General features: G+C 40.7%; 1 protein-coding gene across 5 annotated transcripts in view; it reads right to left on the bottom strand.

The window, feature by feature from the left end:
* Nucleotides 1-228: 228 nt before the first annotated feature.
* pcnx1 (pecanex 1) overlaps nt 229-25,578 on the bottom strand; it is a 32,844-nt gene continuing 7,494 nt past the window's right edge. The window contains exons 6-35 of one of the 5 annotated variants that reach the window (XM_079634420.1): nt 23,839-25,464; nt 17,967-18,096; nt 15,245-15,438; nt 13,529-13,622; nt 13,390-13,447; nt 12,011-12,243; nt 11,775-11,928; nt 11,660-11,692; nt 10,719-10,890; nt 10,394-10,504; nt 10,213-10,304; nt 10,013-10,122; nt 9,731-9,836; nt 9,546-9,638; nt 7,942-8,092; nt 7,683-7,824; nt 7,307-7,484; nt 6,620-6,728; nt 6,380-6,509; nt 6,230-6,288; nt 5,916-6,131; nt 5,042-5,295; nt 4,694-4,924; nt 4,439-4,539; nt 4,173-4,323; nt 3,833-4,063; nt 3,450-3,724; nt 3,195-3,367; nt 621-1,072; nt 229-539 (exon numbers count right to left, since the gene is read on the bottom strand). In XM_079634420.1, coding sequence (XP_079490546.1) covers nt 360-539; nt 621-1,072; nt 3,195-3,367; nt 3,450-3,724; nt 3,833-4,063; nt 4,173-4,323; nt 4,439-4,539; nt 4,694-4,924; nt 5,042-5,295; nt 5,916-6,131; nt 6,230-6,288; nt 6,380-6,509; nt 6,620-6,728; nt 7,307-7,484; nt 7,683-7,824; nt 7,942-8,092; nt 9,546-9,638; nt 9,731-9,836; nt 10,013-10,122; nt 10,213-10,304; nt 10,394-10,504; nt 10,719-10,890; nt 11,660-11,692; nt 11,775-11,928; nt 12,011-12,243; nt 13,390-13,447; nt 13,529-13,622; nt 15,245-15,438; nt 17,967-18,096; nt 23,839-25,464 — 6,239 coding nt within the window. In that variant the 3' untranslated portion in view covers nt 229-359. Of the gene's footprint in view, nt 540-620; nt 1,073-3,194; nt 3,368-3,449; nt 3,725-3,832; nt 4,064-4,172; nt 4,324-4,438; nt 4,540-4,693; nt 4,925-5,041; nt 5,296-5,915; nt 6,132-6,229; nt 6,289-6,379; nt 6,510-6,619; nt 6,729-7,306; nt 7,485-7,682; nt 7,825-7,941; nt 8,093-9,545; nt 9,639-9,730; nt 9,837-10,012; nt 10,123-10,212; nt 10,305-10,393; nt 10,505-10,718; nt 10,891-11,659; nt 11,693-11,774; nt 11,929-12,010; nt 12,259-13,389; nt 13,448-13,528; nt 13,623-15,244; nt 15,439-17,966; nt 18,097-23,838; nt 25,465-25,578 lie in introns of all 5 variants that reach the window. The other 4 variants (XM_079634419.1, XM_079634421.1, XM_079634423.1 and 1 more) reach the window with 4 other exon arrangements.

The following is a 25,578-nucleotide window of genomic DNA, read 5'->3' on the forward strand; positions in this document are numbered from 1 at the left end:
GAATTTAGTCCCCCCTGAGCTAGTTGGTACAGTACAGCCACCTTTCCTGTATTACCTTCAAGTTGTTTAAAACCTGTATGAATATTTTTTTCTTCTGCTGAACACAAAAGATGATGTTTGAAGAACGTCGGTAACCAAACAGTTGATGGACCCCATTGACTTCCATAGTATATTTTTTTCCTACTATTGAAGTCAATGAAGTACATCAAACTATCTGGTTACCGGCATTCTTCAAAATATCTTCCTTTGTGTTCAGCAGAAGAGAGAAATTCAAACAGGTTTGAAACAACTTGAGGGTGAGTACATGATGACAGAATTTTCATTTTGAAGTGAACTTCAAACTATTTTTTTTAATAGTTTTATTTGAAAATAAAAACACTGGTGTGTGATGTACGCACATGACCCTCCATGCCTTCTAGGGGACTCCACTCTCTCCAGAAGTTACGTCCAGATCTCAGTCTCATGCTCTCATCTGGCCACACCAGCTCCTTCCTCTTGGGATGATTCATCACGTCCAACACCTGACTCACATCAACAATCTACACACACAAAAAATGCATACATTTCATGATAACAACAAATTTCACAAAGGGCCAAATGCAAGAAAGCCTGACGCTCACCTGCACCCTGTAGGAGATGTCGTCCCTCCTCAGACAGGACAGCGAGGGATTGTGATGATGATGGTGGATGTAGTGAAGATGATGATGGGGGTGAGGATGGATGTCCGTCCCCAGCCCTAAGGCTTCGTTTCCCAGCAGGCCTGCGAGCGTGTGGGCGTGTCGTTTGCAGGGCGGGATGGAGTGGGCGGAGAGAGAGCTGGATGGGCCGGGCGGGTCGGGGTTGGCGGCTGAAGCGTTGCCCAGGCGGAGTTGCAGGGAGGTGGGCAGCGTACGGAGAGATAGCTGGCTGCTGGAGGAACGTCTGCAGGGCTCCAGACCCGTGACAGATGTGCGGAGTGAAGACTGGCGGCTGCTGCTGTGGCGATACGAAGACGACTGACTCACGACAGATGCACGAGCAGGAGACTGACGCACCAACCCAGACTGAACAGACTGAGAACTCTGACTTGTACCTGAAGAGAGAGAGACTGTTACTTTCTTTATTATTTGACAATATTTATGCATCCATCCGTCTGATTCCGTCTATCTATCCAACAAGATTGAAATTGCATAAGGCATAAATAACTTTTCACAAAATGTGACAACAACATGCAATGTTTGTTTAGATGACCTTTCCTTTTCTAGTTTTGTTCGACTGTTGCAAATGCTTTGGCAATAAACAAACACTCACTAGCCACTTTATTAGGTACACCTTGCTAGTGATCCGGGTAGGACCCCTTTTTTTTGCCTTCAGAACTGCCTTAATTCTTCATGGCATAGATTCAACAAGGTGCTGGAAACGTTCCTCAGAAGTTTTGGTCCATATTGACATGATAGCATCACACAGTTGCTGCAGATTTGTCAGATGCACATCCATGGCTCCCGTTCCACCACATCCCAAAGGAGCTCTATTGAATTGAGCTCTAGTAACTGTGAAGGCCATTTGAGTACAGTGAACTCATTGTCATGCTTAAGAAACCAGTTTGAGATGATTTGAGCATTGTGACATGACACATTATCTTGCTGGAAGTAGCCAGCAGAAGATGGGTGTGCTAAGATGGACATGGTTAGCAACGATACTCAGGTAGGCTGTGGCATTGCAATGCTCAATTGGTACTAAGTGTGCCGAGAGAATATCCCTCACACCATTACACAACCAGCAGCAACCTGAACCATTGATACAAAGCAGAATGGATCCATGCTTTCATGTAATTTACGCCAAATTCTGACCGTACCATCTGAACGTTGCAGCAGAAATCGAGTCTCATCAGACCAGGCAAAGTTTTTCCAATCTTCTATTGTCCATTTTGGTGAATTTGTGAATTGTAGCCTTAGTTTCCTGTTCTTAGCTGACAGGAATGGCACCCGGTGTGTTCTTCTGCTGCTGTAGCTTCATGGTTCGACATGTTGTGTGTTCAGAGATGCTTTTCTGCAGACCTTGGTTGTAACGAGTGGTTATTTTAGTTACTGTTGCCTTTCTATCAGCTGGAATCAGTCTGTCCATTCTATTTCGCCCACAGAACTGCCACTCAATGGGTATTTTTTATCTTTTTTGGACCATTCTCTGTAAACACAAGAGATGCCATCCCAGTAGATCAGCAGTTTCTGAAATACTCAGACCAGCCCGCCTGGCACCAACAACCATGTCACATTCATGCGGTCGGTCCAAATCTGATTATTTGTATATCCGATTGTAATCTGATCTAAATTATTGACTGTACACACTGTATCGCAACTGTTCGGATCCGATTTGCATGTCCCGTGGCGCTCTTTCGTTTTCCGGAATATCTGCATTGGTTTCTATGGCAATGACTATTATGTATATGCCAAAAACAACAGCAGTGGAGGGGTTTGTAATACAGATGTTGTCTTATTTACAACATGACAATGTGTAGCCACCGCGCTGGACTACTGTGTCTTATGAGACAGTGGCAGAAATGTAGCAGACTGGTATGTGCACTGACTTTCAGGAAATTTCCTATAGTAGCGTCTGACATGTTTACATTTTACGCGCCGCGAGAAAGTGACAAACCATGCAAAATCCGATTAGAGGGGTTAGACTAAAACAGATTTCCAGAAATTTCCCAAAAAAAAAATTTTTAAACCACATTTCTAGGAATAACTATACCACTATGAATGTAGCACGAAACAGATTTGTAAAAAGCGCATTTAATGTGATTTTCTGTCGTTCACACTTGCTAAATATGATCGGATTCCAATCGGACATGCACAAAAATCTGATTTGGACTGACAGTCTGAACAAGGCTTAAAAATCCCATTCCTTCCACATTCTGATGCTCAGTTTGAACTTCAGCAGATTGTATTGACCATGACCTAAATAAACTGAGTTGCTGCAAAGTGATTGGCTAATTAGATATTTGCGTTAATGAGCAGTTGAACAGGTGTACCTAATAAAGTGGCCGGTGATGAGTGTATGTATATTATACCTATAAAGGTGTCAGACACATCACGGTAAACCTAAAAAATCAGATAGAGGATTTGCAAATATTAACTGGGTGAGGCCTCATTAAAATACAAATTCAACATAATGTGTTTTACCAGTAAATAATGTCTACGCATCGACTGTGTGTTTACCCAGAGAATGAGGTGTGTAAGCGTGCAGTGCTGTAGGTCCTGAGCTGTGCTGGGAATCACTTGCTCCTGTCCCAGAATTCCCAGAATTCCCACTGCCACACGACAAGCCACCTGCATCACAATCTTCAACATTCCCGCCACTATTACAGCCAGCACCGCAACCCTTACGCAGTCTGCAATGAGAGAGATAGGCGCCGTTATTGTAACATCATTCAAAAAACGTCCATTCTTTCTCATTCAACCACACACACACACCTGTGCCACGTGTTGACGATAAAGTTTCGTATGTTGGCGATGCTGATTGGTCCTCCCAGTATGTGTCCCAGCTGGGGGTGTGTATTACAGTAAGATGTTGTCAGGGGCGACACATATATTGGGTATCCGATTGGCTGGTCGCACGAAGAGTTGATCATGTTGCGTAGTGCTTGCTTGGCATTCTGGATGCTTCCACGCTCCGGGTTTCGGTTCCGCAAAAACACCAATTCCTGCTGCTGCCCCGCCCACAGACCGCGCACACACTCCTTATTCACCTAAGAATGCACATGCAAAAACAGAAAATTACTTATGTCCTTATAAAGTTGTCTTTTCCCTGTCAGTCTATTTTCCTTTATTTTATCCTGTCTTCTTGCCCTCCTCACCTTTATGACCCTGAAGCTGAGGTAGCGTCTGTTAAGCATGATGATCTTGTATTCGTTTGTCCCTTCGTCCAACACGTGTCTGAGGGCGAGCAGAGAGGGAGAGTTGGACAGGACGGCACTGCGCCAGGCCGGGTCGCCCTCATGAGCGATCACTAGCGTCTGCTCGTGTGAAGAAATCGCCTCAAACAACACAGATGATTCCTCATACTCATCAGGGGAGGTGAAGTGATCCTGCAGAGAGAGATTAACTCTGGTTAAAATGTATCCCAAACGCATAAAATAATACAAGTCACATTTGATATGACACAGAGAACAGATGACACACAGTCACGCATCTCACCTGGTGCAGTTTGAGTGACATGCGAATTCCAGGCACAACCACCTTCCTCAGCAGTTCCATGTCAGTAAATATCCATTCATCTCTCACAGATGAGATCCGGAAATCTCCCTTAAACAAGGAATGCAGCCCATAGAGGAACGACTCTAGATTACTGTAAGAACGCAAACACACACCATCAGAATAAACGTGCACTAACCGCAAACAGTGTCTTCATAACACGCTTTTTGGAAAATCTCCAGCACAGTAAATTCTTTTTGCACCCTCACCTGGACATATGGTGAGAAGCAGTTCCCAGGGCTCTCCTTCCCAAAACACACAGACCATAACACAATAAAACCAATGGAGAGTCTTTCTCACTGTCTAGTGGCTGAAAGAAAGAGAGTGAGAGAGACAGTAGCAATGTAAAATTGTGTTTACAAACACTTACATTAAAAAGTTTGGGGTCAGTAAGATTGATATTTTTAATATTTTTAACAAATCAATACAAGGATGCATTAAATTGATCACAAGCACGCGTTTACCTTCTCTCTCCGTGAGTTGCAGTACTGGATCCAGCTGAGGTAGACGGAGCAGAAACTGTCTCTGGAGATTCCAGCCAGTCTGTGATCATAGTCTTCATCAATATTGGGGTTAAAGGTTGGATCCAGGTCAACATAGTTTCTCTCTCCGCAGCTCTTCAAGCCCTCCAATAAGGCTTCGTTCGCCAGCCACTCCTCCAGTTTAGGAGACGCGATGACATAGTAAATTATGCCCTACACACATACAAACACATATACAATAAATAAATGATTTTAAACACAATTTCAGGATGTTAAACCTCACCTAGCCAGTTTTCAACAGGTACAGGATAGCAATACTTGTGTGCTGACCTTAACGTAGTAGGTGGTGAGGATTCGCCGCAGATCAAACACCTGCAGCATAGACGCGGCACTGTTATCGGTGATGCTGTAGCCCTCCAGGGCGTATTTAGTGACCAGAACCTCCCAGGCCAACCAGCGCTGTCCAAACGCAGCATTAAAGGACAGCAGATGGGGAAGGTGACCAGGCTCACAGCAACAACAGCTTTCATCTTCTTCAACTCCCTCTGTTATCGCCTCCACCTCCCTCTGCTGGCAATACGTCCCTAGGATAGAAATAGGAAAAGAAATGTGACAGAATCTTTTAACTAGAATAATTTCAACATTAATAACTCTAAAATCCATTCGAACCATGCACCAAAGCCATGGTCAGTTACGTTAATGTGCTCATGGCTGTGACATTACTAATGTAATGATTCCTGAATGACCTGTTTTTGTGGCTAAATTTCGACAAATGGTAAGGGTGGATTGGGGAGGGAGCTTTCATTTCTAAATTTAGAGTAGATTGAGCAATTAATAGCTAGCAAAATCCTGTTTTTACATAATATATAACATTTCCAAGAACTATACTTTTAAAACATGTACTCTACCATTCAAAGGTTTGGGGTCGATGCGATTTTTTTATGTTTTTGAAAGAAGTCTCATATGCTCACCAAGCTGATTTATTTGAACAAAAATACAGTAAAAACAGCTAAAATCATTACAATTTAAATTGTAATTTATTTTTTAACATATTTTAAAATGTTATTTATTCCCTTTCAGCATCATTACTCCAGTCTTCAGTGTCACATGATCCTTCAGAAATCATTCTAATATGCTGATTTGCTGCTCAAGAAACATTTCTTATAATCTCATAATCTCTCTTTTTGTCTTTTCCTCTTCTCACCCCTGAACTCAAGTCCTCTGAGCTGGAAGGTGATGAGGCCGTTGCCGATCTCGACAAGGTGAACGAGAGCGTTGAGGTAATCAGATGCCAGGATGAAGCAGTCTCCAGTGCTGTAGTTTCCCCAGCGGCCCAGCTGCAGATCTCCACACAGAGAATGCTGCAGGGAACGCGTCAAATGCTCATAGAAGATGGAGTTCAGGTTATTATCATCTGAACCTGACAACAGAAGAGATGGGATGAGACGACACGGGTTTAGAGATGTCACACAAATCTAGACTTCAAAGGGCAAGAAACTAAATTAAGTAAACCAGTACCTGGGTTTCTGTCAAGCTGCGAGGCAAGTCTAGTGTTGGAGTGATCGACTCGCTTAGTACTGAAACACAAATTAAAATCAACAAAGTTTTGTGAGCTGAGCTAAAATGGCAAAAGAAAAAGGAGACACTGATATACACTGAGTGTCTTACTTGTATTCTCTCTCCCAGAAGCGCACAGGTCTTACGTAGGAGCTGATGAAGATGGCACTGCCAAGAAAAGGGTTTAATGGAGTGGAGAACACAGCAGACACAATGGCCTGCACGAACAACATGGCAGAGTCTGGAGGGGGAGCGGAGTCAAGGAAGAACAGAAAGAATCACAAAGACGCCAGGGTTTGACAAAGCCTGTAAAATATGTTAAATCTGAAACACAATGTGTGATAAGGATACGTGGCACTGCAAACGGCTGGGCGAAGGCATGGAAGGCAGAGCCCCAGGTAATCTGCCACGGCGCGATGTAGGTATAAACAAACTTCAACTTATAAAAGAGCTCCCATAACTACAAAACAAAACAAATCACACAATTATACAATACGGTAGTATTTATAAAAAACATTTATAAAAACAAGTATCAAAAAAAAAAAAAAAGCTAGCAATTTGTGAGGGATAATGTAAGAGAAGCAGTGGGTGTTGTATCATCTGAAGGGGTCTGTGGTATTGACTGACTTTACATTATGCTGCATTATGCATTATAAAATTTTATTTTAAAAAGCCATATTAATATGGCTTTTAAAAATAAAATAAAATAAAATATAAAATACTGATTTGAGTTATAGAGAATAAAGATAATTTTACATTACACTGCTTAATATGGCTTTTAAAAATAAAATAAAATACAAAATACAAGAACACAGAGTGATTAAGACACATGAAATTAACATAGTTGATATCTGTTGGTTAGTAATCAATCTACCAATTAGTCTAAAATCTTAGGATTCAATAACTAACAGAATCTTACAAGTGTCTTTAAATTGTGTCTGGAATGACTTGGACATGTTGGACAACTCTTCAACTCTGTATTCACCGAAAGAATACAAAGTCAAGACAAAAATCGATTCTATAGGAACGAGGACTGACCTTGCTGAAAATGATGGACATAATGAAAAGGTCCAGCAGCAACGTCTCGGAGAACTGCTGGTAATCAAACGTGAAGAACAGGACCGTGAAGAGGACAGTGACATACTGATATGTTGGACTACTGAAGGAAGAACGCAGCAGCTTCAGCCCAGCGACAGTTATCACTAGAGCTCCGACCCTGAGAGAGAGAGAGAGAGAGAGAGAGAGAGAGAGAGAGAGAGAGAGAGAGAGAGAGAGAGAGAGAGAGAGAGAGAGAGAGAGAGAGAGAGAGAGAAATGTTTAGCTAATACATGACGATCAGATGCAGAAAGTCAATAAAACAACAACAAAAACAACAACCTTAACACTGAATACAAAAGGAAAAAGGAATACTGACTCTGTGTTGAGTTTCTTGGGGCTGGCGAGCTCCTGTGCGCTGCCACTCAGCTCATTAAGCACAATGAGTGGATAGAGGATGTTTTTCTCCACAAACAGCAGCCACACATGTGCACGCTCAAACCACATGACATGGGCAGCACCTGCACACAGAAAACACGTACTTCAGTACAGTTAATGCTAACGGAGTCCCAGCAGAATGCGAGTTATGCATTTAAATAGCAGTAAACTGATTTTTCAATGTCTGTAGTGCGACTCACCCCTGATTTCAAACTGATAGTACTCCCTGGTTTTGAGCAGAGGGTGCGAGAAGCAGTACCAGGGTAACTGCTTCCTCATCTGGGGCAACAGGTAGTGAGTTAACAGCCCAACTGCCCCAACCAGACTGTACAGAACATAGCTCAAAAATGGCTAGAAGAGAAGACAGAGGGGCAAGAACAGTCAAGAACTGTCTATTTATTCTACTTTTAATATTTATCTTTAGTTTGATTGTGACACAATATGTATTCTTGGAGTTTGATTTACCTGCAGCTGAACTATGAAGTGTAGTATGATCATATTTAGGGATACACAACATACTGCTAAAGATTACTGGCCGATATTAGAGTTTTTTTTATTATTATTTATTGGCAGATATTGGAAAGACACTACCGTTCAATCATTTGGGGTTGGTTTTTTAATGCTTTTCAGGCTGCATTTATTTGATCAAAAATACAGTAAAACAGTAATATGGTGAAATATTATTACAACTTAAAAAAAACTTTTTCTATTTGAATACCGGTATATTGTAAAATTCAATTTATTCCTGTGATGGCAAAGCTGAATTTTCAGCATCTTTACTCCAGTCTTCAGTGTCACATGATCCTTCAGAAATCATGCATTTGTGTTGCTTTATAGGAAACCATTAGCCTGGGAAAACCCAGACCACTTCCGGCAAATTTAGATTTGCTCTGCAAGTGGGTCTGGCAAAGAGCCCATTGAAACCCATTTCCAATCCGCCGAAATCGCGGCACCAATCAGAAACGTTTTACACGATGACGACAGAGCAGAGACGGTGACGCAGATTTTGTACATTACAGACATGGATGCCGCCGTGGAACATCACAACATCACTCGTTCGAATCAGCTATCGCGTCTGTTTCAAGCGATTTAAAATGGTCATTTTCGTTAACACAAACAGAGAATTGCTGAGAGTCTCGAGATGTTTCTCCGTCGCTCTGCATACGTCATGTCATTCATCGCTCTGATTGGTTTTAGATCTATCCGACGTCCGTTGGTGACGCCCCTGTGGAAATGAATTGTCTATGGAGCTTTGCCAGACCCTTACTCAGTTACAACTGAGAGGGTCTGGGTTTTCCCAGGCTAGGAAACCATGATATGATTTTTGAATAAAAAGTAAAAAAAACAGCATTTATTTGAAATAGAAATCTTTTGTAACATTATTTCTTTACTGTCCCTTTTGATTAATTAAATGCATCCTTACTGAATAAAAATATTGATTTCTTTAAAAGAAAAAAAGTACTGATCCCAAACTTTTAAATGGTAGTGTATGAGCCAATTTTGGGTATTTTATTGTGCTTTCTTATTTCCCTTTTAATTTTATCTTTGCTGTCATTTAACATTAGTTATTAAAGTTAATCTTTAAAAATATGAATCATTTAAAAACACTGTTAAAATGTTATATTTAGCCAATCTCAAAATAAATATTATATTTTACTTTTTAGTGGGTTTTTTTATTTATTAATTTAGATTTTTTTTTTAAATTCCATGTACCAGTTTTTGTCCACAACATGCAAATAATTATTGCCACATCAGTATCGGCCAGAATTTTATAAGTGCTGTTTTTATATTCATATTGTTTTACCTGTAAGGCGATGAAAACGGTGCTGACATGAATGGCAAAATACAGGACAGCAATGACGACACACACAATCACATCTGACTGTAGTCTCTCATTCTGTAGCCAGAGAGAAAGAGAGAGACACAGACGCATCATTAAAGACAGAAGAGTCCATGTGTGTTTGTGAGATGTATGCATGTATTGCTCACCACAGAGCTGCGGAGTTTCTCTGGTAACGGATCCTGCACTTCAGAAAGGGGATCCTCCGGATTTTTCTCTTTTACGTTAGGGAAGACCTTTGACTGCACTAATGAACTACACATACAGAAGACAGAATTAAAATCGACAAAATACAAACTAACCACTGGACTAAAAGTTCCTAAAACAAATAATAAATACTCAAAGAGCTCAATTCAAAGTACTTAAAGCTGGAAAAATGCAAGAAATATTGATCAAAAGCACAAACCCACACGCTCGCAGAAAAAACTTACATGAGAACTGAGGGGTCACTGCTTTGGCGGCTGAGATGATATGAAACAGCAACCAACAGCCCACAAAACACAGAGAAAAGCACAGGAATGTGCTGAGGATCCCAGGAGTCCTGAAAACAAACATAATATTCAGTGTGCTTTAACAATCCACACAAATACAACTGAAATCCAGAAAGAATTCAAAACAAGTGATTCATCACCTTTAGGGCGCCATAGCAGAACCCATAGAGCATCGCTATGGTGACGACGCTGCGCAGGACACTGTAGAGAGCTGAGAGCAGACTGGTGCATGCTGGGAGTGAAGACAGACGTAACAATGTGTCTCTAAAACACCAATCTCATCACAAACACAACAGTTTTTACATTGGACACATATGTTACCGTTTCCTCCGAAGGCGTGCATGTCAAGTTGCTCAAGCAGGTACATGACAAAAGTGTTAATCTGAGGGAGCAGCCCAATGAAGAAGATGATGGGAAAGCACAGCGTAAAAACTAGAGTGAGAGAGAAGAAAGAGAGAGATGATGTAAAGCCGGAGTACTTGAGTCCCGTCAGATCAGCAGGATTTTCTCTGTGCTCAGCTCTGGAATATTTTTCTACTTTCACAGGAATGCTGAGGAAAAAGCTTATGGCTTGCAGATTTCAATAAAAGAGCAAAACAAAACCCACTACATATTCATCTGCTGGGAAGTTACGCTCAGTGCTCACCAATGAGGAGATCCCGCGCTTGAGACAACAGGATGGAGCTGGTGAGAGCGACTCCATATAGAGACACTGCAGTGGAGCTGCTGTTTACACTCCCATAGTGCAACAGCCAGATCAGCCCACAGCACAGACAGAAATACACAGGCCTGCTGTAGGCGATGATACGATTATGACCCTAAACACACACAGGAGGGAAAGAAAATCATTAGATCCAAAATTTCTCATTTACATTCTTCTGTTTGCAAATGTTAAAAGGTTAGATGATATTAATTAATGCATATATTATCATGAATATACACAACCATTCAAAGGTTTGGATTAAAAATCCCTATGCTCATCAAGACTGCATTTATTTGATTAAAAATACAGTAAAAACAGTAATATTGTGAAATATAATTTTTTCTTTAAAATAATTCTTTAGTGTCACATTGATCCTTCAGAAATCATAATCGAACATGCTGATTTGGTGAAACATTTTATTATCATCAATGTTGAAAAAGTTGTGCTGTTTAATTATTTAATGTTTTAAATAATGATTTTTCAGGATTCTTTGATGAATAGAACTGCATTTATTTAAAATAAAAACATTTTGTGACATCATAAACGTCTTTACTGTCAGATTTTATCAATTTAATTTGTCCTTGCTGTATAAAAGTATTACATTTTTTTTTTTTATCATACTGACACCAAACGGTTGAACGGTTGTGTATTCACAATTTGAATTCTCAAACTAATGTAGAATCTATTATATTTTTTAATACTTTTTGTTTAATGCTATCTTTCTAAACATAATCTTGAGATGTACATATTATTCTTGTTAATGCACAAGTCCCATTACTCACAGAAATGGACACATTCATTTTTCCTGCACTAATTTATATGCTTTTGGCTCACAGTAATGGTGTGTGTGTGTTACTGTATTAGAGCGTGTGTGTGTTACTCACATGTCTGGGTGATGAAGAGTCGGGTTGTACACTCTGATTAAGGGATCAAAAGACACATTTTCATTAAAAATGATTAATTAGATCAGTGTGTATTTGAAAAGTATGAGATTCTCACCTTCAGCAATGAGTACTGGCAACTGGCGATAACGAGGCAGAACTGAAAAACCCAAATGTCAGTGAAGAACCCATGAACTAGCAGCACAGAACCTAGGAAGGCCACGAGAACCGCCAGAGCCACCGAGAGCATGTTCTCCAGAACCTCCCGGTTTCTGATAAACACACACACGCACCACCATCAGGATACGAGATGAGACATACCAGTAATACACATTCATGTGTGTGTGTGTGTACCTGTCGAAGAGGGCCAGTAGTGTGAGTCTGTCAAAGTGCAGCCCGACCCACAGGTATGGCAGCAGCCAGAAGCGGTAGTACTGCTTGGTTTTGAGTGCGTGCGCGTGTGAGTGTGTGTGATTGTGTGTGGAGCCCTGTGTGGAGTGCGGCGCCTCCTGCAGGTCAGGACTGCCGTCCACATCGTGCTGTTCCAACAGCTCTGGGTCCATGGACAGCAACCGATTCAGACGCATCTGAGGAAACGAGAACTAAGCCGGGGTGAGTTTACACATGCACACACACACACACACACACACACAGACTGAGCTCATCATCTCAACTAGGGGTGGGCGATGTGACCAAAATCACAATATGAGAAATGTTATTTCACGATAACAATATATATCGTAATATAGTTATTTTTGTAATTATAAAATAAGAACAAAGAAAAAAAATCACAATCTAATTGATATTGCGGCACTTGAATTGAATTAAGCTTTTTAGGTTCAGTAGGTACAGTATTTAACGTAGTAAAAAAAATTAAAACAACATAAATTGAATAATCAAATAAAAAAATAAAACACTGCATAGTCTTCCCTGTATGAATTAAATATAAAAACAAAAGTTAATTATGGAAGTTTGTTTCCATCACTGAATAAAAAATAGAACCTTTTTCCTCAGAACTGTGAGATATAAACTTGCGAGTTATAGTCCACAAAGTTTAATCCCGCAATTCTGAAATATAAAGTCGCAATTTATATCTCAGAAACTGGCAATTGTGAGGAAAAAAAGAGTCAATGTGAGATAAAAAGTCAAAATTACCTTTTATATTCTTTTAAGCAGTGGTGGAAATAAACTACCATACCTAATGAACAGATCTAATACACTGACATGTTCAGTTTTCACCCAACGGTTTACGTTCACTTAAGACAAAACCGGCTGTGTTTACATGAATACTCCACACAATGGACAATTATGCTTCTGGTGTAAGTCAATCAGTGCAAGTACCGCATTGAGTTGTTGTTTTTTAACAGCGTTTTGGACTTAACTCTTTTTAACCTCATGCACATCCTGCTCTTTATTTTCTAATTCATGCATTTTTCTTTATCACACTAAAGTGCCAATAACTTAAATTAGTACTGTGCAATGCGGATATATTTACATACCGTGATTAAATTATATAGCAAAATGTCTAACTAAAGACACGTTTTATTGTTGCCATGATGTATATTGTCGTATTGCCCAGCCCTTGTCTCAACTGTGCTGCTTCTCACACAAGCACTATTGTGCACAATGCATAATCTCATACTATCATCACTATTTTCTCACAGTCTTTATATTCTCTCTCTCTCTGTGTGTGTGTGTGTGTGTGTGTGTGTGTGTGTGTGTGTAGCACTCACCAGGTCATGAGGGTAAAAACGAACTGAGGTAGAACTGGAGAGGTGAGAGTCTGTTTCCCTGCAGAGAGAGAAAGACTGCAAGTTGTTGGATATTCAACAAGGGATTCTGGGTTCTGGTTGTTCGTGTGCTGTAACTCACCAGAGGTTGTTGGAGGCTCGTCTGGTTGCAGGTTCAAAGTTCACCAGGGACATGTCACATCCTCCGACCTCATAGAGAGGTGGGGTCAGCTTCCCTGAGTCACACAAACACACAGGAGGTTAGGGGTCACATAACAGACATCGCAGGGTCACATGAGCGTGGAGCCTTTTACCACAGATAGGACCCTGCCCCCATAATACCTGCTGGTCTGCACTAAGTTTTCAGAACAATAACACCTCAATCTGGCAAGACCGACGCCAACAAAATTAAATCACTCCCATTATATTCAGGAAATCAGTCTATACTGGAAATGCTCCATTTCCTGTGTAAAGACTTTAGTTGCACAGTGGCCTTTATTTTGCCTGTCTATCTACTATGCAACAATTTAATTTGTATATTACATGTGATAATTGTTTGCTATAAAGCTTATTTGTTATACATTTAAATAACTTACCGTTCACAAGTTTGGGGTTGGTAAGCATTTTTTGATGAATAGAAAATTCAAAAGAACAGGATTCTTTAATGGAAATCTTCTGTATCATTATAAATGTCTTTACTGTCACTTTTTATACATTTAATGCACCCTTGTTGAATGGAACGGAGGCGCAGTTGCACTATATATAGGGGCGCTGCACACAGGCTATTGGCTCCGAAGTTTTTTGAGTATTAAAATGTTCTTAAAACCAGGAGTATGACATTTCAGTTGAAAAGGGGTGGACGAGAACCACTGAAAATGCAACACAGTAGCATAAGAAATTCTTAATATAATATGAATTCTGAATATAAAATACTGGAAAAATTAAATTCTAGAGAAAATTAACACACACACATACACACACACACACAAAAAAACCTCTTGACAGCATGTAACAACAGTAATTTTGTTATAATTGTTTCATTTCAAGTGATCCAATCACCAGTAGACTAAATACAGGTGTAAACGGGGTCCAGTGTTGGGACCAATAAAACGTAAGCCCATAAATACATGCGCATGAGTTCATGGAACGTCTTCAGTTAGATTAATACCAACGCTAATACCAGGCGTAAACAAGAAAAATAATCCTTTCTCTATCCTTCCTGACTATGCTTTTAAACTGATAAAAACCCACTATACAAACTCATTTTATTGTGTTTGTCTATTCAAAAACAAGTGATATTTATAGATATATAGATGCACTATTGATCCCGAGAGGGAAATAAGCCAGCATGTTCCCTGACCGGAAGCAAACCTTAACCACAGCAGTGAGAGCGCTGCATCAATACCTCTAGACCCCCAGGGAAGAGTTTGACTGACCAAAGAAAGTCCATGCCACACAAACATGCATACGAAATGTGAAGTAAAGTCATGATGTTAGCCGTATAATCAGTGTGATCGCAAACATCCTAATGTTTACAGAAATAAAATCCCACATACACATGCAGAAAAATCTGTTAACTGATAGAGATAAATAAAGATTAACTCCCACAGCCAATAAAACCTGTCAATCTGACAAAAACCCGCTACAGATGCAAACACTTGACTGCAGATTGATTCCAGAAAATGACATGCAAACGGAATTAACAGACATGATAAGAAACAGCACGCAGATCTGACAAATAGTACTTGGTGTGACGGACAGCATGCAAGTGTGAGACACACGGGATGCAAATTTAACAGGCAGGTGTGACGGATGATAAGATGATGTGACAGACAGCAGGCAATTTTACGGTGCATACCAAAGTCATCCTGCAGACTGGTCACGCCCACAGTGGACGCCTTATCCGGACAGCCCTCCAGCTGCGCACTTCCATTCCTGACCAGCAGGGAAGCGCTAGTGCTCAATACCGTCACCTGAGACGGCGTGCGGGATGGCTGACCTCTGACCTGTGACCCTGAAGCTTGAGATACCTGACTCAGAGCCTCCTGCAGACTGGAGGAGTAGAAATATGCATGATTCGTGATGAGTAAGAGGCATGTGTGACAAGGATGGACAATTTGGTCACTTTGTGCACTCGACAAAGTCAACCGAGTACTCAGGGAGAACCTCAGTTCATTGTGGTTGACGATGTTGCACACTGTTCTTTCAGTGCATTCATTGTGTCCAGTGTTGTTATTGTTAACTACTAGTAGTTAATTAAAACTATTAAAGAGTTTTTTGGTTATTGAAAAAGCTGAAATAAAAAAAATTCAATAAAAACAAAACTTAAACTCGTGTCAATTGTGTCAACTTCCCAAAATGAGTCGCTGAATGTTTTGGAAGGTGAAAAAAAGTGTTAGTCATTTGAATATTCAAGTCCCTAGAGTGAGAGTAAGTGTGTGCGTGTTTGTGTATTAAAAAGACAAGGGAGACTAAAAAACAGAACAAGCTGCTGGAAGAAAGTGCAAGGTCACATTTATAGAGAAAAACAGGCAGATGGTAGTGAGAGACAGTAGAATGAGGGCTCTGGAGGTGTTATGGGAGCTGACAGGAAGTGTAAAATGAGAGGAGTGCTGAACGGGAAGAGAAGAGGATGAGTATTCCGATTTCACCACCAGAAAAAGCAAGAGAGATTTTGAGGTTGGTGTGTGTGTGTGTGTGTGTGTATGTATGCGCAAACAGAACATTACTAAAGAGAGAGAGAGGGGAAATAGATGCCTTTGTTCAAACTGCACAAAAATCCGATTTTTTTTTTTACATCTAATTATTAGAGATGACTACAGAGAAGTCTATATTTTGAAAGTGACACAATCATATACGTTTATTTGTTGTTGATTAGTTGACCATTCACTGCAACCATTTAAAAATGTTGTTTTGCACATTCCTAATTTCTACATTGGCTGCCACAAAAGCCCCAGCAAAACAAGTGGCATTAGAGAGTTGCTGACAGTCATTTTGGAAAGAGATGACGGAAAATTGGAAAAACTGCTGAACTCATCAGTGCGTCATAAGTATTAGAGGCATCACTGTGTTTAATAACACACATTCTTGTGGATGATGTGTCTGTAACGTACACTTGCTTGATCATTCCCTGTTCAATAGTAAATGCCACATGTAACTGTAAATGAGGGATTTCAGACAAAGACACTCTACTATGCATTGTGTATGACTTTACAGTCATATATCCTGAAAAATATATATATATATATATTTGAAATCAGATCTGACCATATAACAAATATTCTGAATTGAACATTCAGACAAAACATTTCTGAAATTTCAACCAGAATTTAAATTTAGAATTCAAATCACAAACTCCATCGTTCAGAAGATTGGGGTCGGTAAGAAGTCTCTTTCAAAGATCATAAAATACAGTAAAAGGTTATATTGTGAAATATTATTACAATTTAAAATAACTGTTTTATATTTTAATATATTTTAAAATGTAATTTATTCCTGTGATGGTTAAGCTGAATTTTCAGCTCCAGTCACTTGTGCTACATATTTTTGTTGAAACCGTGATACAATTTTTCAGGATTCTTTGATGAATAGAAAGTAAAAAATAACTATGTGAAATATATTGTCACAATGTAAAAGTCTTTACTGTCACTTTTGATCAATTTAAAGGGACAGTTCACCCAAAAATTATAATTTACTCAAGTCTTTCCAAAGCTGTATGAATTTCTTTCTTCTGCTGAACACGAAAGAAAATATTTTGAAGAATATGGGTAAAAAAATACTATGTAAGTCAATGGGGTCCATCAACTGTCTGGTTATCGACATTCTTCAAAATATCTTCTTACATTTTTTGGGAGAACTATCCCTTTAAAAATCTTACTGACGCTACACTTTTGAATGGTTGTGTATGGATGTGGTTTGGATTAAGTTTGTAAAACCCCACATGGTTTTTGCTCTCATCATGATCCTTCAAGAAAGTCAGACATGCTCCAGGCCTGATGATGAGACAAAGCACTCAAACACTCTCTCTCCGTCTGAAGCCATCTATGATGGCAAGGATGGCTGTGTCTGGGGGTTATGGACAGATTTAGCATGTGAGAGAAGGGCACAGTGACCGTTACTCTCCAGGATACAGTGATAGAGACTCCAGAAGCAGCATGTGTATGTGTGTGTGACAGTGCGGGTGAAGTTAGACAACTTCACATGGTTACGTGGTTTATCAGAACAGGATAACATAAACCCCAAAAGGCCCAAAAAAATAGACACTGGGAAGAAAATAAACAGAACTCATGCAAGAACAAAAATAAGACATGAAGTGTATGGAAAGGCAACATGCAAGAACGTTGGCTTCCGGTACCAGCACATTGGTACTCTGAGGAAGGGTTAAAGGTCTGTAAAGTAGTAAGAAGAGGGAAGCAAGCAAACTCAGCATTAAATGTCATGCAGTGCCCAAGAGAAGCGTGGAAAGGACAGTTAAAGTTGTAAAAGTAAAACGAGGAAGGAGAATAATGACGTGGACATCAGAACAGGTGATTCAAAGCTGTTGTTCTGCAACCGGCCCATCAGTCCCCGGCGAGTCGTACCTGAGCGGGGATCCGATGAGAGAGGCGGGGGGTGTGGAGTTACTTCCTGCGTTGTGCCGCCTACGCACTGCTTGCCGACGAAACGTACTACGCTCTCGGCGAAATGTGACTGTGTCGTCGTTCCCTGGGGCTGCCGTAAAAGAGAAAGGCAGGAGGGAGTCCATCAATAGGGGAGCCACCAAAAATAAGCTTTCATTGAACTAGCAGCGTGCAATGCTGCATACAAGCACAAGCTGCACTCTTGACAAGAGTAGACATAAGAATCATCAAACACACCAATGCAAATATAAAGAGCCTGATGCTTACCCATGTCATATTTAATGCAAAACAAATTGAGTTAGCCCTAAGGAGTTTATTTATAAAGTAGTATGTATATATATATATATACAGGGCTCCAGACTAACTTTTTTCCTTAGGAGCACAGTGGCCCCTAACTGAAAATTTTAGGAGCACAACCAGGAAATTTAGGAGCACACACCGTAAATCAACATACTAACCAAATATTCACATTTCTACTAATTTCCAGTGTATTACTAATAAATACTTTGATAATAGATGCAGAAATTACAATGCCTTTGCGCTCTGATTTAACGTTACATCCTCTTGTCTTCTAAAAGCAACCGGCAATTGATTTATTAACACCGCATACTCTATGCTTTGTTATTAAATAGAGTATTGTGTTTAAACTGTGAAGTGCCTGCACTGTCGGCAAACTTCGTGTTCCCCGCAGTTATGGGGTAGCGACTGCAACATTCGCAGTTCATGGTATTCGTCTCCTTACAGTACTACCTCAACCAGCTGAATTCTCGCAGCCAATCTTCCCGAAAATGGTGGGTTCGGCCTTTTTTGCCACTAAAACCTCTCACTCTGAATCATCATCCGACTGTGACACTGTACTAGGGCTGCAACATTTTAAATAGCTCACAGTTCAGTTTGTATCACGGTTTTAGGTTCACGGTTTCGGTACGATTTCGGTGTTATGTTCAGGGGAAAAAAAGACTACTGTCAAAAAAATTAAGAAATAATCTAACCACAAGCAAAAGCACAAATAAATACAATAGAGCAAAGATAGCCTAGCCTACAAATAAAATAAACTATGCTTTTCAGGTAGGTCTAACATGAGTTTTTAGGTACAGAAATTGAATAAAATAATCAAATGTAAAATAACATTGCATATTTGACTGTATAAATTAAAGATGAATCCTTATTAAAGTTACAAAAGCTATTTAATTCAGAGCTGATTCAGTAGGCCTACACCGATACTGTGAGTGTCTTTCTTCATACATGTTCACTTAAGGCATAACATATACTATGTCTGCTAGGATACTCATCAAGACGGACATGTTGACATACTTTTTGTGTGAATTTGTCCATTCAAGAGCAAGACTTGAAAGATAATATTTGCGCGCTGTCCGAGATGAGTAACCTACGCATACACATAGACACGCGCGCGCGCGCACACACACGCGCACAAATCTAGACGCGAGTTCTCTTTCGCGTCTTGCTCTTGAATGTTTGCATTGGCAAAATAAATGAGTTTAGTTTAAACACCGATGGTAACATCTGTAGTTCAGGTCTCGCCCGCGCTCGTGCGCTATCAACTCCCGGGTGATGACGGCGTAAATGACAGGTCATGTTCGAGCATTTGGCACTCACATTGAACAATGCACAAAGAGTAATCGTTTTCTTCGTTTTTTTTATTATTATCGCTGTTGTAATGTTTTATTTGAGAAGCCAGCAAGTGAATTTAACTGGCACACTAGCCGCAGAACGAGTCAATAGTTCGCTTGCTCGTGGCTCAGACGCACATAGCAGGTTGTGATATTTGTCTCCGTCTCCTTCCTACAGACGTTTAAACGCGCGCTCGATTATCTCTAGGACCCTCCCCCTCCACACATTAGCCACTTACAGTGGCGATTCCCTATTCTTCTTGCACTGCCACACATTCCGGATTCATTAATATGCCCCTTCCACGTTTAACGTGTAAAAAAAAAAGGGACTAATTTACTGGTCGCACATGTGCGACTGGATGTAAAATTCAGTCGCACACTCTCAAATTTTGGTCGCAAAATGCGACCAATTGGTCGCAGTCTGGAGCCCTGATATATATATAATTTTGTATTGTGCAGTGTACATTGTGTGTGTGTGTGTGTGTGTGTGTATATATATAATATATATATTATAGGTGTTTTAAAATGAGGCAAAGTCCTCACATATTTTTATATACTGTATGTAAATTTATGTCCGTTACACTTTATTTTCCTGTTTAAATAAACATTGCATAAAAAAGAGAGACCAAATACAATTCTATTTTATATTTTTGGCAATAACTATGTACATTTCTATTTATTAAAACCAAGTATTAATTTGATGAAGTTAGTGTTTTTTTTTACACATTTTTACATTTATTCCAATAATAACTAAAGGCAGTAACAATTTAAACAATGTATATTATTTATGAACTAATGTTCAGTTGTTCTTTTTATTTTTATTTTCAGGATTCATCAAGCCTGCACAACACTGGTCACAGACACAAAGATGTACCTTTAATTTCACCAAGCTGATTGCTCACTAAAATCCCCCACCGTCATGTTTTCATCCCATTTCAAGTTTGATTTTGACGCAACAAAGCGGTGAAATGGCCGAGTTGTTTACTTACTATTTAATTAGTCTTCCCATTAACGGCCTCATTATCTTCATTGAGGCAGATGAAAACGCACACAAAAACAAGAGGTAAGATTTATCCAATCATAGCGCGATGGAGGCATTGCCTCCTCTCATGTGACTTTCCCCCATTCATTCTCGATTACCCCCCACTGAACCCACCGCACGCATTAGGGGGGCTGTTTTAAGTCAATGGGGACAGATGAGGCACGCCTCCCGCTGTAACTTCCCCTGCGGGTGTTGCTGTTGGACACTGTTACTTTATAAAAACGAGTGACTTTTATACTTTTTAATATTTGAGCTGTTTTATTTTTGTAATATCAATTATTTTCTCATCCAGTTACTGCCTCCGTTGACTCCTTGGAGTAAACGCTCCTGATATATGTATGTATATATATATATAGGCCTATAGATATATATACACATATATACACAATGTACACTGCCCAGCCAAAAAAAAACAGTGGGACTGGGAGCATGAAGAATCATTTTCACACATGAATTGGCACCTTAAATTCATGTGCTGGAGGAGACTTTACAGAGTGCTTGACTTTTGCAGAGTCAATACAAGGTTTTGACCAAAAATGTATGCACCTCTTGATGGAAATAAATGCTGTGATGTTTTCAAAGTTTTGCCGAACATGCAGTCAAAAAAGGCAATATTGGAAGAAACATCTTTAGGAACCTGAATACAAATGTGATTATAAGAAGAAGAATTAAAATTCAAGTTAATGATGTGTTTGCAACCAAACTACCAGTGAAAAACATAACTAAAACTGCTTCGTCATCTTTCTGCATCCAGATGGTTAATCACATTGCCTTTGTAACATTATAAACCATCTTTGCCAGCAGTTCTTCTAAACATGGACTTTAACTGCAGCACTCCCACTGCTGACGAACTTTGACCTGATCTGATGATTCATCACTGAAAGAAAAACTTTATTACTACAATAAAACAGTCTATACAATCTCACACAGGACCAGAAGGGCTATAAACAGAGGCGGAACGGTTTTCTCTAGAACAATGCTTTTTCTATGTTCAGACCAGCTAATTTAATAAGCCTACAGAGAAGACAACAGAAGCATGACCAAGAAGAACATTAGACAATGTTCCATCAAACATGATTCAGTTACTGTAACAAATAAACAAAGCGCATCAGAAACACACAGCTACAATTTCAAATCCTCAAAGCACTAGTGCAAACACAGGAGAAAAGATATCATATACATAACACAGACATCTAAACATCGCACACACCTCAATATAATACACTTGTACTTCCAAACACAAAAACACAGCATCTGATCACAAGTGGTCAGCAGTAGATAAGGTGTAAACAGGAGCCATTACATTTTAGAATCACTGAATCAGCATTGGTATCGCAATTCACTCTCACACAAGCAAAAGGTGCACAACGACTGAATGGTCACTGTAGACCCGAGGAGAGAATAAACCCTGCAGATCTCCCAGATATAGATTCAACAGGCTGTCAGAGTAACACATCAGTAATTCTGCAGGGGTTTGTGGGTCACAGCTGCACTGGCAAAACACACTGCATTAGCATCTACTAGCTTCTGGGCAAAGCTTGTTATCTGACTGGCTTCAGCATTCTGCTGAAAAACATCCATCTGAGCTCTAACCTGCTGCAGACCTCAGATGTCTAGCACTTCAGACTGATCTCAGAATCACTACTTAAAGAAACAGTTCGCCCAAAAATTAAAATTCATCATTTACTCACCCTCACACTAAAGGAAATGTTAGGCAGAATGTTCACGCTGTTCTTTTACAGACAATGAAAGTGAATAGTGACCGGGAGATTACAAGACAAATAGCTTTGTGTGAGGAACAAACAAAAATGTGTCATTGTTTACTAAAAAATTCATTTATTTGAGTTGAAAACGTGCATTTTCAAATTTTGGAACATCACATTTAGTTAAAAAAAACTTTTGATCCTCTACATTATTGATGTAAAATCTGCAATGCCACATCCTTGTCCATTTTTTATTCCATGGTCTGTCTGAATATGCGACTCGGATTGGCTGGAAGTGCAATAAAACTGTTTAATGCACAGGTAAATCCAAGTCAGTTCAATCACCGTTCTAATGCGCTGTTTTCATTGAAGCACACATACACATACGTCGCTCAAACACAGAGAGTGGAGTTCGTGCTGCGCACACACAGAACCGTATCAATGCTGTCCCGCGATATATTTCATATATTTCTCAGCAACAAGGGGGTTACATCGCTATTTTGAAGTAATTAAACTGACAGCTTTGTTGTTAATAGAGACGCTGAACAGACACAGGTACGCATATCTCATCTCATCTCTCTCTCTCTCTCTCTCTCTCTCTCTCTCTATCTATCTATCTATCTATCTAATTAATTAAATTAGATACAATTAATTAATTCAAATAAATGTAATCTAATCTTACCACACTACTTTATCTCTGCGTCTGATTCAAAGCGGACAGAATGATAAATCTAACAAGCCTTAACTGACAAAAATAACTGTCCATTTTACTCTTCCGTTCAAATGCTGAAAAATTACAATTAAATAACGACTTAAAGTTGGCATGAAATGGAAATTCACCCTATTTACTAAATGCACCTTTTTGATCTTACTGCGAACGATTCGTTCATGAATGCTTAATTAAATTTTTACCGTGTAATTTTAATTTTAAAAAACTTGATCTATTCAGTAATAGGACCGACTTTCTCTGGTGATGTATGCCGAACTTCTCCAATCGTTCAGTCCCCTTAAACTCCGCCCCTTTCTTACAATCAACAGCAAGCTCACATTCAGATCATCACACTACTAATACTACAGATTCAACAACCACTAATAGAACAAACTAAGTCCCCACCCTATTGTTTTTTTTTTCAATAATCCGTTTCACTTGGATGTACGTCATAATATGAAAGAAAAGATCTGTCACTACTTCTGTTACATTGCGTTCCAGACACAAAGCTTGTGGCTCATATGGCTTGGGTTTATTATATTGCTTATTATCATTTTTGGACCTTGACAGCCCCAGGTCAGTATTCACTTTCATTATATGGAAAAGAGCAGTGTGGACATCCTCGTAAACTTCTCATTTTGCAGTTCATGGAAGAAAGTCATGAGGATTTGGAACAACATGACGGTGAGTAAATGATGACAGAACTCTTATTTTTAGTAAGTGCAATATCGCATTACTGTGTGCTCACCCCGTGATGCTGTCGTTGCGTCTTGTGTGTGACTGAGGGAGATGGGGCAGGGCAGGCTGTTTCTTGAACGGGTCACTGACTCAAGCTGAGAAGCCCTTCCCAGCAGGGATGCCGCATCCAACACCTCCCCCTCTTTTGCCTCCAGGTCCGACTTGGAAGTGGTAAGGGGTCTAGAACTTGCTGGTGCCCCCAAATGATGGGGGTCATTAAGGCAAGCAGTAGTGCTGCTGTCCAGGCTCAAGACCCGGGCGTGAGTTTTGGCGCTGCCTGTACTCGGGGTACGTCGCGTAGCTCTGCGTTTGCCCTTCTCCTTGTCCTTTATTCGTTCCTTTTCCTTATCTCTCTGACTGTGAGTTTGCACACCGTGCATTTTGGCCAGTAGCGAGGGTCCGCGGCGATCCTCAGGAGATGGGCAGGAGTGGGGTGTGCTGGATGAGGAGTCTGTGCTGAGCTGGTGGGTGGAGTGTAGGCTGGAGGCACAACTAAGTTCGCTCTGATCACTGGAGTCTTCCTCTCCTTTCATGAACACTGCCGACCGAGGCTTTGCCATGCCACGTCCACAAATGTATTCCCGGTGCCTGCTGGCGTCAAAACTACTTGCACGCTGCTTACCGCTCCGTCGCCGACCACTCCGGGTGGCGGCAGACGAGGAGGCAGCCCGGTGAACAAGATTGGCTGTTTTGGATCGCACTTTGTCTGGTTCCGCCTCCTGGTGCTGGTGGGAAAGACCAGCAGAGACATCTACGCTAGTCCTTGACGCCATCTCCACAGTCCCATCCCCCTGTTGACCCTCTGAGTTTGCAGGTTTTGGTGCATCACCAGTGGGCAATTTGGTGGCAAGTTCGTTGGCATGGGGGTTTTTATTAGCCTCCCCCGAGGCCACATTAGAGTTACGCGGGTCGGCATGTCCCGCATTTACCTTCTCATCCCCAGACAGCGACAGCAGGCTTTCCACGTGCGTGGAGCTGGTCTGCTCACTGTGCAGGCTGCTCAGGGTGCTGTTGGTATCCCGGTCTGTCCCACTGCAGTAGCTCTCAGTGGAGCCGCTGCTGCGTGTGCTTAAACTCCGCAAACTTTCGGCACTGCGTCCCCCTGTTCTTTCCCGACCCCCCTGAACACCCTCAGTCTGGTACAGCCCAGATCCCCCTTCCCCAGGACACTCTCCTTCCCCTGCCTCTCGGGAGACAGACCGTGATATCCTGCGGCACTCCTTCGGATGATATCTGTGGAATTCGGTTACTGAAGTGCTGAGAGTTCCAGAGTCTGGCTGCTCGGAGCTCTCCGTCGCCCTCTGTGACCTGGAGGCCTCCATTTCACAGACAGGATCCAGTCCTCCCCGGCGGGGTGGAGGGTACAGGCTGAACTCGGGCAGAGAAGGATCTGGAAAAGCAGATCCTGCAGAACTTGAGGTGCGAGGCAATCCGCGAGGTCGAGATGACTCTTTGCGGAATGACTGTGAGTGGGTAGAAAGATGGGCAGTAATTTCGGTGTCACAAGAGGACAGAGACTGACTGAAAGGATGGGGGGTGGAGCCATAAAGGTCCTGAGCCAATGAGGTTGAAGGCTGCATGGAGGCAAAAGAGTCATTGGAGACAAGGCAGAACATCTTTGGGTCCGACATCAAATCTAGAGGGAAAGAGAAATATAACAGTGTGTAAAAATTACACAGATTTGGGAGTCAAAACTGCAACAAAATGCAATGACTTGCTTGCTTTGCAGTTGTTACATTTATGTTGAATA

The sequence above is a fragment of the Phoxinus phoxinus genome, assembly GCF_949152265.1.
Source record: "Phoxinus phoxinus genome assembly, chromosome: 14".
Taxonomy (NCBI): domain Eukaryota; kingdom Metazoa; phylum Chordata; class Actinopteri; order Cypriniformes; family Leuciscidae; genus Phoxinus; species Phoxinus phoxinus.